Genomic DNA, 10,149 nt, shown 5'->3' with positions numbered 1-10,149 from the left:
GTTTATGTATATACTGTATTCTATATATAGTACCAGTCAAATGTTTGGACACACGAATGGGAAAGTGTCCAAACTCTGGACTGGTACTGTACTATAATATACACAAAGAATATCTGCCGATATATCGGTATCGGCCTTTTTTTTTACTCCCTAATATCGGTATCAGCCCCAAAAAACCCATATCGGTCAGGCTCTAAAAAAAATAACAACTTGCAGTCTTGCACAAAGCCCTAGTCTCTGTTTCAGAAACAAATATGGATATCAGTGTGATGAAACAGAACACCATATTGCAATATGACTAGTTCATTTAGCCATTTGAGCTTGAATTTTTAATAGACCTGATAAGTATCAAAATCACATTTATTCATTCATATATTTTTAAATGTCCAACTCTGGATGTTTTTGAAACCCAGTAGCTTGTATCCAATTACCAACTAAAGCGAGCTGATTATAAAAATCACACAATAAGTCTCGACTAGTGAATTTAATCACTTTACTGGGGGAGTCAGTGACACACAGACAACCTGAAGAGTGTGTATGTGTTTGAAGTGTATAATGTAGTTGATAAAAACTGTCCACTCATGCAACAGACAGACAGTGAGGCAGTGTTACCCTGACCTGCTACTGCACTTTCATACAGATCCAAATCAAAGTACTTTACACCTGTTTACATAAGAGTAATTCCCAAAAACCAAGATAAATTATGCCCAACAGTTTTATGGTATTACTAACGAATAAAAAGATAGTCTACATCATTGACATGCTGGAGGATGCAGATGAAAAATAGCAAAGGACCTCATCCAACCAGGGTTTCCTGGTTTTCTGGTTCAGCAAAACAACCAACCTATAAATAAACACACACATTGAATCCAGTGACCTTCCTTCCCCCACTAAGAAAAAAAAAAAGAAAAAAAAAAAAAAAAGAGAGTCTGTATCCAGGAACAAAAGCAAGTTATGAGAAAGTAAACAGGTTTTTTCCTTGTAGTCTAACAATAGTTATGCATGCTCTCTATTTCGTGAACTTTTTCCCTATCAGACCCATCTTTAGAGGAAATAATGACCAAACGACAATTGTCTCTCTTTCCAATGAAGACAAAATGAGAAGTTTAGTAGAATATTCAAGCTGCTGTTTTCTCATCTCACTTCATGACATTTAAGAGTTACATTGGACTTCAAGAATAAATTTCCTCACACAAAGCTATCAAAAAAAAAAATAAAATAAAAATAATAATAATAATAATAATAATAAGTAAAATAAAAAACTCCAGTCCCCATTCACTTTCATTGTGTTTCAACCTCAACCCCCCAAAACAACATTTTTTTCCTTTGAAGAACTAGAGTACTGTCTTAAAAATACGGAAGAATATTAGGGCCACGCAATAATAAAAAAATGAAACCATCTCGAGATTAAAGTCGTTAAATTTCGAGAAAAATATTAAGTTTCGAGAAAAAAAAAGTCTAAATAAAATGTTGAGATTAAACTCGTTAAATTATGAGAAAAAAGTCGTTACATTTCGAGAAAAAAGTTGAAATAATAAATAAATAAATAGAATAGAATAATAGTGGCGCAGGTCGGAGAGTAATGCACTGGGGAGCAGCATATGATACGATCGACTGGGTTCGAGTCCGTCGTTTGCCAAACTCACTTTTCTCTGTGGCTCAGTGGTAGAGCATTGCGTTAGCAGCGCAAAAGACTGTGGGTTCGATTCCCAGGGAACACACATACTGGTAAAAAATGTATATATAGCCTGAATGCACTGTAAGTCGCTTTGGGTAAAAGCGTCTGCTGAATGCATAAATTAAATTACATTTTCTTCTTTTTCTCATCAAATATCACATCGGAAAAGTGGAAATTAATTACTTAACGAGTGTTTAATAATAATGTATTAAATTAGGGGTAGGCAGGCTATAGGGAGGGCTTTGTTGTCCCAATAAGGCAGCATCTTAATAATTTCAATAAATAAAATCATTGTTATTAAAATCAATGTTATTATTGGATCCTGTTACTGTACAACAATACTGAGGTGCAAATAGTATCTGCCACTATTTATAAGTATAAATAGCATCTAATTAGCTACTATTTACACTTATTGCAAAGATCTGCTCCTTTTACATAACGTAAATAGAATGGCTATTTTCACTTAGTGTAAATAGCACATATCTAAAATGCTGCTGTTGTCAATTAGTGTAAATAGTAGCTTACATATAACTATTTTCACTGTAAATAGCATCTGGCACGGGTGGCCAAAGTCCGGCCGCAGGCCAAATACAGCCCGTGGATGAATTTCAAACAGCCCGCAGCTTGTCTATTGAAATGTAGGCTATTATATGTGGCCCACCAATCATAATTAACAAATCATGCAGTTTCACAATGTCAACACAAGGTGACAGCACTAAATTTTAGGCCAGATGTATCAGTAAAACGTGAGTGACAACAATTTGATAACTCGTATGCGCTGTCATTTCTTTAGCGCAGCGAAAGTGGAAGAGCGCTACTCGTGTGAAGCGTTCGAGTTTGGAGCAGAGCTCTCCTATACAAACCACAGATGTCACAGTGATTTAAACTAGCCATTCTCAACAACACTGACGTGGAAAACAGGAGAAACACTGTGTGACAACAATGCAGTTATGCAGTAAGAATACTTTTCAATCCACAAATTAATATTTACAATGGATTTACTGTAGTAACACTAAACCTACCTAATTAATACATTATTATTAAATACTCATTAAGCAATTGATTTCCACTTTTCCGATGTGATATTTGATGAGAAAAAGAAGAAAAGCAAGTTTGGTAAAAGATGGACTCGAACCCAGTCGATCGTATCATACGCCGCTCCCCAGTGCATTACTCTCCGACCTGCACCACTACAGACACTGAATGACACTGTGCAACGAGATTAAATGAACATGACACGAGTGTATTTATTCTAGACTTTTTTCTTGAAATTTAATGAGTTTTTCCCCTCGAAATGTAACGATTTTTTTTCACGTAATTTAATGAGTTCATTCTCAACATTTTATCTCGACTTTTTTCTTGCAATATAACGACTTTTTTCACGTAATTTAATGAGTTTATTCTCAACATTTTATATCGACTTTTTTCTCGCAATATAACGACTTTTTTCACGTAATTTAATGAGTTTATTCTCAACATTTTATCTCGACTTTTTTCTCTCAATATAACGATTTTATTCACGTAATTTAATGAGTTTATTCTCAACATTTTATCTCGACTTTTTTCTCGCAATATAACGACTTTTTTCACGTAATTTAATGAGTTTATTCTCAACATTTTATCTCGACTTTTTTCTCGCAATATAACGACTTTTTTCACGTAATTTAATGAGTTTATTCTCAACATTTTATCTCGACTTTTTTCTCGCAATATAACGACTTTTTTCACGTAATTTAATGAGTTTATTCTCAACATTTTATCTCGACTTTTTTCTCGCAATATAACGACTTTTTTCACGTAATTTAATGAGTTTATTCTCAACATTTTATCTAGAAATTTAACGAGTTTTTTCTCGCAATTTAACAACTTTTTTCACGTAATTTAATGAGTTTGTTCTCAACATTTTATCTTGACTTTTTTCTCGCAATATAACAAGTTTTTTCTCGAAACATAACGACTTTATTCTCGAAATTTAATGAGTTTAATCTCAACATTTTATCTCGACTTTTTTCTTGAAATTGAATGACTTTAATCTCGAGATGTTTTTATTATTGCTTGGCCCTAATCCTCTTCCGTATAAAAAAGCTGGATATGAGATATATTACTAAACATGGAAAAGAAAAAAAAATGATGGCCATCTTTATACATTTTATGAATCTCATGATATCTGTGATATCTTCTAGTTATGCCAAGCTCTACAATATTTTATTAGGTAGAAATTATGAGTAAAAGATATCTGTAAAAATCCTTATCCAGTAAATCATGAGCCTTTGAATATTGTTGACACTGGGGGGCCTTGAAGTCAAAAAGGTTGAGAACCACGGGTTTACATACACACCAGAAACTGATCATTACAAGAAAGCTGCTTAAAGCTAAAGCAGCATTCATTTACATGCACATCCAGCTCAGTCAGTAACCAGCTGTCTCTCCACATTATTTATCCAGTCTTTTCCACATGCATACCACACTTAAAAAAAAGATGTAAGAATGTTGTTTATGCATTTACATGACCATAAGCTGCATTTGGATTTACATTATGTTTCATGGAATGCTGCTTTCTGCAAAAAAACCTGGAACAATGTGGTTATTGTTATCCAAAAATTTAAATAATTATTTAATAACAAAAAAAATAAAAAAAAGGTTGTGTTAACTGAAATAAATCTGAAATAAGATCAAATATAAACTTTAAATGAGAAATGCTACAGTGGAACACTGCACTATTTTTAAAAATAGGCTAATTTTCCAACTCCCCTAGAGTTAAACAGTTGAGTTTTATTCGAAAACGGTAAAACTCAACTGTTTAACTCTAGGGGAGTTGGAAAATTAGCCTATTTTCAAAAATAGTGGCATGTTCATTAAAAAGTCTTTTAATATTGATGGTTAAAATTATACAATTTTTATTTTGTGTTACACGACAAAGAAAGTCTTATGGGTTTGGAACGATTTCTCATTTTTGGGTGACGTATTCCTTTCATTTTTAGCTTTAAACGTTGTTCAAGTGCACTCTATAACTAATTGTGCATCAGGATAGCAGACTGATATCGGTTTATAACTCAAGTTTATTAAAAGTGAAAACATAACCACGACTGACCTGCATGACCAGCATGAACAACTATTTTGACAATAAACCAAGCATATACTTTACTATCTGATGTAGATATTAGGGAAATTATCAGACCAGCATTTATACTGAACAACTGACTTCAGGTACAGCTCATTTAGACATTATCATCTGCTGTTGAGTAGAAATTATTACAAAATCTTGGTAATGTTAATAAGCAGGGCAAATAGTCGAGAGCAGAACTACAAATGTCTTCTCAGAGGTCACAGCAACAGAGATTACAGAGGGAAAAAAATACTTCACTGAGCTGCAGTCACATAAACCTCACCTTGACAGCATGCGACGACCGCGTCCACAGGCTTCCTTCAGTGTCTTTGATATTAACTGCAGACCATCAGTTTCAGGACGAGAAAAAATCTACTTACAGCGGCGAGATGCTCCGACTCAGTGAAGTAGTTGTGAAGTCCGCAACAAGGCGGAATCTAATCCACAATAAAAGTCTACAGTAAAAGCTCCTGAACGGATTAACAATTTTTTTTTAATTACCATTCTCTATTCTACTCATTTAAATCAATAAAAAATACAGACACACAAAATTAATTTTATTATTATTTTTTTTTTAAGCATTTTTTAATTCGCTTAAAAATATGTATTTTAAATAGTATTATTTTTAGTACAAAAATAACAAACATTTCAAGTTTGTTCTCACTTCTAACTGGTAAAGAAACTGGTAAAAAAAAAAACACACACACAAAACCTTTCCTATCAGTATTTTTTTTATTTTATTTTTTTTTTTACCTATGATTAACATTTAGTCATGGATTATCCATTCTATTTAATAATGAAAAATAGATTATTAGAAAAAAAATAACTATTATTTTGAAGCGATTTCCAAAGAATGCGATGTATCCGGCGCTTTCACGTTCCACGGTTGTGGCTAGAAGGGATACAGCAAAACCCGGAAGCTAACAATACATTTAATTTTCTACCTATTAGATTGTGTTTTATTAACGTCTACACCTACCCCACCCCTAAACCTACCCCTTGCAATAATGCAAAAATAGTAATTATTGCTGTACAGTGTGATAAAAATTACGCTATATTGATGTGCGCATGCCCAGTAGTTTTTGCTGTATGTTAATCACGTTCCACGTGATGCGATGCAATAAATACTTTCCGTACTTCCGTTGCCACATGGCAAGTAGTACGTGATGTTGACAAAGAATTGTATATAAGTTTGTCTTGTTGGCAAAGTTGAATGCTTTTGCTTTTTTTGGACAATTGTGCGCATATAGCTTCTTCGTTCACTTAATAATGAATAAGAAATGTCATAAGTTAAATGTGGCATGGAGTCGAGGCCTTATGTTTTTACCACTGAAAATTAGCTTTTTAAGCTAAAAATAAACAAAATACAGCGATATATTTATTTGTGTAGATTAAGTCTACAACTCATGTTGTAGATTTGTAAATAGAATTTAGCTTTTTATTAAACCTATTCAGGAAAAGTGTGGAGGACGTTTCTTCGTGCGCAGTTAATATTATAATCTAGTGACAACATTTCAACTATTAAGCGTATATTATAATTTGATAAATAGTGAATAGGTTTTGGAGAATTATACATTTTGAAGACGAGGACAATATAGCTAAATAGCAACCTCTAGCGTTGCTACTCGGTCGAGCTTTATATTATAGAAAGAGTTTGAACAGATCGTGCTGGTCAGATGAAATTATTAAAAACATAGATCCAAAGAATAGATCATAGTTAAACAATGTTCACCAGTTGTGCACCTTCAGCATTATCCTAGAGAAATAAATAGAAGACATTCAAATGAGGATCCATTTGTACAGACATTTATGACATTTTCACAGCAGGCTGAAATAGAGGAATGCACTTACATATACAGAACAAGAGCGCAGCAGGGAGGAAGAGTGCAGCTAATTTAACTACGAATACTACATTAAGATAATGATAATTATGAGCCTTGTCACAAAAGCGCCATTGACAAAAAAATTATACTGTATACATCAATTAGATAAAACATCGGATTACTCAAATTAAGAACGTAGCATTGAGATACAGACACTCATTTAAAGGTATCATTCACAAAGAAATAGACTCACTCTGATAAACCGGACAATGCTACAGTTAACTAAGAGAGCAGAGGCAAAGACTCGCATTGGCTCATATCAAAGATATAGATGCAAACAATGAAAAATTCTGCGGTAACGTGTATGTAAAGTACCATGACCATTGATAGCTTTATGTTTCAATGAGCATCTGTCTAAACCGCAGGAAATTAGTTGTTGTAAAGTTGATAAGGAGTGTATTATTAAGCAGTGTAGTCCATATTATGATTGTAACGTGATATGTCCAGTAGCAGTCTTTGTCTCAGTGCTTTGTGGGCCTTGAGGGATTGTAACGGATGTGGTGGTTGCACAGAGGTGTTTATCCAGCGACACGGTAATTGGCGTGGATCTCTGGCTTGATGTCGCACACCATCTTCAGCAGGTTTGCAAGCACAGCTTCCTTGTTCTGCTGATAACTGCTCTGGATGCGGCTCATCTTATCTATGGTCTCCTTATCCACCTCTACAGCAGAGTTCCCATGGGACCCCAGTGCCTGCAGGATCATGCAATAGGACATTAACTTTAAGTAAAATCCAGAACTAAATACTAATGTACATGTATGTTTCTTCCGATTGCAGTATTATGTTCTTTTTTTCAGATTTGTCATTTGTTTCCCAACAAGGCGTGCGACTAGGTAGAGATTTGTTTGCAGAATCATGGGTAATGTAGTTTTTCACCAGGAATTCAGCTGTTAAACAATTATTTAAAAATGAAATTGAAATAATGTGGACTGATGGCTTCAGCAAAAGCATATTACCATCTATTAACAACCTCGTAGCTCACAGTAGGTCTGTCTTTAAAGGTTTAAAAGTTGTTGTTAAAAATGAATTCCCCTATGGAGAAAATGAATTAGATTTATACTCCAGGAACAAAAGTGTTGCACTATATGGGCATTATTCAAACTGGTAGAAGTTCTGAAATTAAAATAGCAACTGGCAATAACCAGACACTTGGTCCCAATCCCAATTCTACCCCTTAGCCCTTCCCCTTTCCCCTACCCCTCCGTTTCGCGCGTTCACGTGAAGGGGTAGGGGTGTCTTGATTCTCTTTTGGTTGGAGGGGTAGGGGTAGGGGAAGAGGACAAGGGGAAGGGGTAGGCGGAGGGGTAGGGGTATAAAATAGAATTGGGATTGGGCCTTGAAGTCATAACAAAAGCACTCCTCAAAACAGAGTACCAAAATACCCTTTGACAAGATTTCGCTCATGTAAATACAGAAGCACTGCTATGGATACAAATGGATCCTTAAACCAAAAATGAATAAATCTCACCGCAGCCTCCTTTGTCTTGAACTCTTTCTCCCTTTGCAGACGATACTGCTCAATCTCTGCCTGGGCCTCCTCTTTGGCTTGCTTCAGACGACGATTCTTCCCTATTAAAAAAACAAACACAATGCTCATTACTGAAATAATACATACTATAAGTGACACAACTGTATATGTAGAAGAAATGAAAATCAAGTCAAATATTGCTCTGCCAGGGAAATTCCTCTCGTATATGGAAATGAGAGCCAGCAGCAGAAAATCTCTATAAAAACGGGAACTGAGTGAATGTTTAGTGAGTCAATGTCACTGTGACACTTTAGTAAAGGAGATTTTTAGTAAACTTACAGTCATCATTCACGTCACTACAAAGAACAAACATGAAACTTCAACATGTCCCACAAGAAAAACAACAAAAAAGTGATAAATTCCCAAACAAAACTACGAGCGGAAAGCTGACTTCAAATGTTAAAATGTAGTGGGGCAAAGCCTTCAGTTTTACTTGGTGTTTTAAACCTTTAACATCCTCAGTGTAAATGGGCCAAAAAGAATAATTTAGTTACATGTCATGTCACCAACTGGTAAATATTACCCATTATATAGGCTTTTCTTTAGAGCTGTTAGCAAGTCTGTCAGCCGAAAAAAAAGAACACCAAACACTTCATTGCCCAAATTTTGTCGACATTACATATAATATGATCAGGGACATGTCTTTTCAATTCAAATTCATTTCCTCTATTTGTTATTTCAATACATACAGAAAACAAAGGCAGTGACTTGCTGGGCAGTTAGCATGTTAGCTAAGCGCTAGTCTGCAGCGATGACAAGCAAAACGGCAACTTACTTTTACGGGCTTCTGCGACCTTTTCTGCGGCTCGTTTCTCAGCCTGCAGCAGCTGCTGGATGCCCTGAGACTGGCTCGCCATGCTTCAGTACGGGTTGTATTTAAAACACTGCGTATGGAGACGTCTGGATGTCCGTATCTCCCGCAGCGGAGAAGGTGGCGTGATCGTCAGCTGATCGAGCGTCACGCTGGCTGATGACAGTCACGTGACTGGTACCACGTCATCATTTAACGCTTCCATTAGGGGCCGCGGGTCATTCCCACTATTCACGTTCACTTACTGTATGTCCAATTTAGTAAACTCAGTTTTCAAATATTGAAATCATATTATCCATCATTCATAATTTAATTTCATTCACAATTTTTGCCATCAGTTTACTTTAAGTCTAGTAGTACTTTTGACTCTCAAATTATATAAATAGATCAGACAAGCATTTAATCTCACAGATTTTACTTGCAAAACCCCATATGCTACACTTGTTTTCCCAGCCACCAAACTAGACCTTAATTTTAAGCATTGGCAGGAACTGGCTTGTGACTTATTGATAATGTCTTTGCTAGTTAGTAGTTACAGTGATATTGTTAAAAAATAATTCTTCCATATCCATTTTATTTCGCTATCTCTGGGTTCATCAGTTCATCCAAGCTCAGCTCTCAGCTGCCTGGCTGAGCTTGGACGACTGGCTTCTGTTTTACAGGTCCGTCCAGGGTTATTATTCAGAGAAAATTAAAGTTTCTACGTTATATTTAGGAGTAGCTTATCAGTGGTGATGTCAAGGTGATGCTCATATGGCAGAAATGTACAGTAAAAATCATGCAGTTGATAACATGTTTTCAAACAAACAGTGAACACTATTAACCGCAATCATTATATACTAAATCTAAATAAATAAAACGTAATAAAAATACGGAGATATAAGTAATTAATACAAATGACAAAACACAAGAAAATTATTAAAACTACCTCAAAATGAGAACTGAAATTATAAAAATAAACTGACTCAAAATAGTAACAAAAACTACAATATTGTATCAATAATATTAAATTAACACTTGGAATTTGTTTGCAAACAAAGAAAATATATATAAAATTAATTTAAATAGTTGATAATCAATTTTAAAAATAAAACAACAAAATAATATTTTCCATTTTGTTTTGTATTAGAAAATATACATAGC

General features: G+C 34.7%; 1 protein-coding gene and 1 pseudogene across 1 annotated transcript; both read right to left on the bottom strand.

Annotated features, from left to right (window-relative positions):
• LOC107663783 (high affinity copper uptake protein 1-like) overlaps positions 1–5,220 on the bottom strand; it is a 15,546-nt pseudogene extending 10,326 nt beyond the window's left edge.
• Positions 5,221–6,574: 1,354 nt separating this feature from the next.
• On the bottom strand, positions 6,575–9,178 carry LOC107663786 (V-type proton ATPase subunit G 1-like). The gene is made up of 3 exons (XM_016454117.1): positions 8,971–9,178; positions 8,136–8,236; positions 6,575–7,359 (listed from the first exon to the last, which is right to left on the bottom strand). Exons 1-3 carry the CDS (start codon positions 9,050–9,052, stop codon positions 7,186–7,188), a joined length of 357 nt encoding a protein of 118 aa, XP_016309603.1. The 5' UTR covers positions 9,053–9,178; the 3' UTR covers positions 6,575–7,185.
• Between the last annotated feature and the right edge of the window lie 971 nt (positions 9,179–10,149).

The sequence above is a fragment of the Sinocyclocheilus anshuiensis genome, unplaced genomic scaffold, assembly GCF_001515605.1.
Source record: "Sinocyclocheilus anshuiensis isolate Anshui unplaced genomic scaffold, SAMN03320099.WGS_v1.1 scaffold123, whole genome shotgun sequence".
Taxonomy (NCBI): Eukaryota; Metazoa; Chordata; class Actinopteri; order Cypriniformes; family Cyprinidae; genus Sinocyclocheilus; species Sinocyclocheilus anshuiensis.
This window is presented reverse-complemented; position numbering and strand designations above follow the sequence as displayed.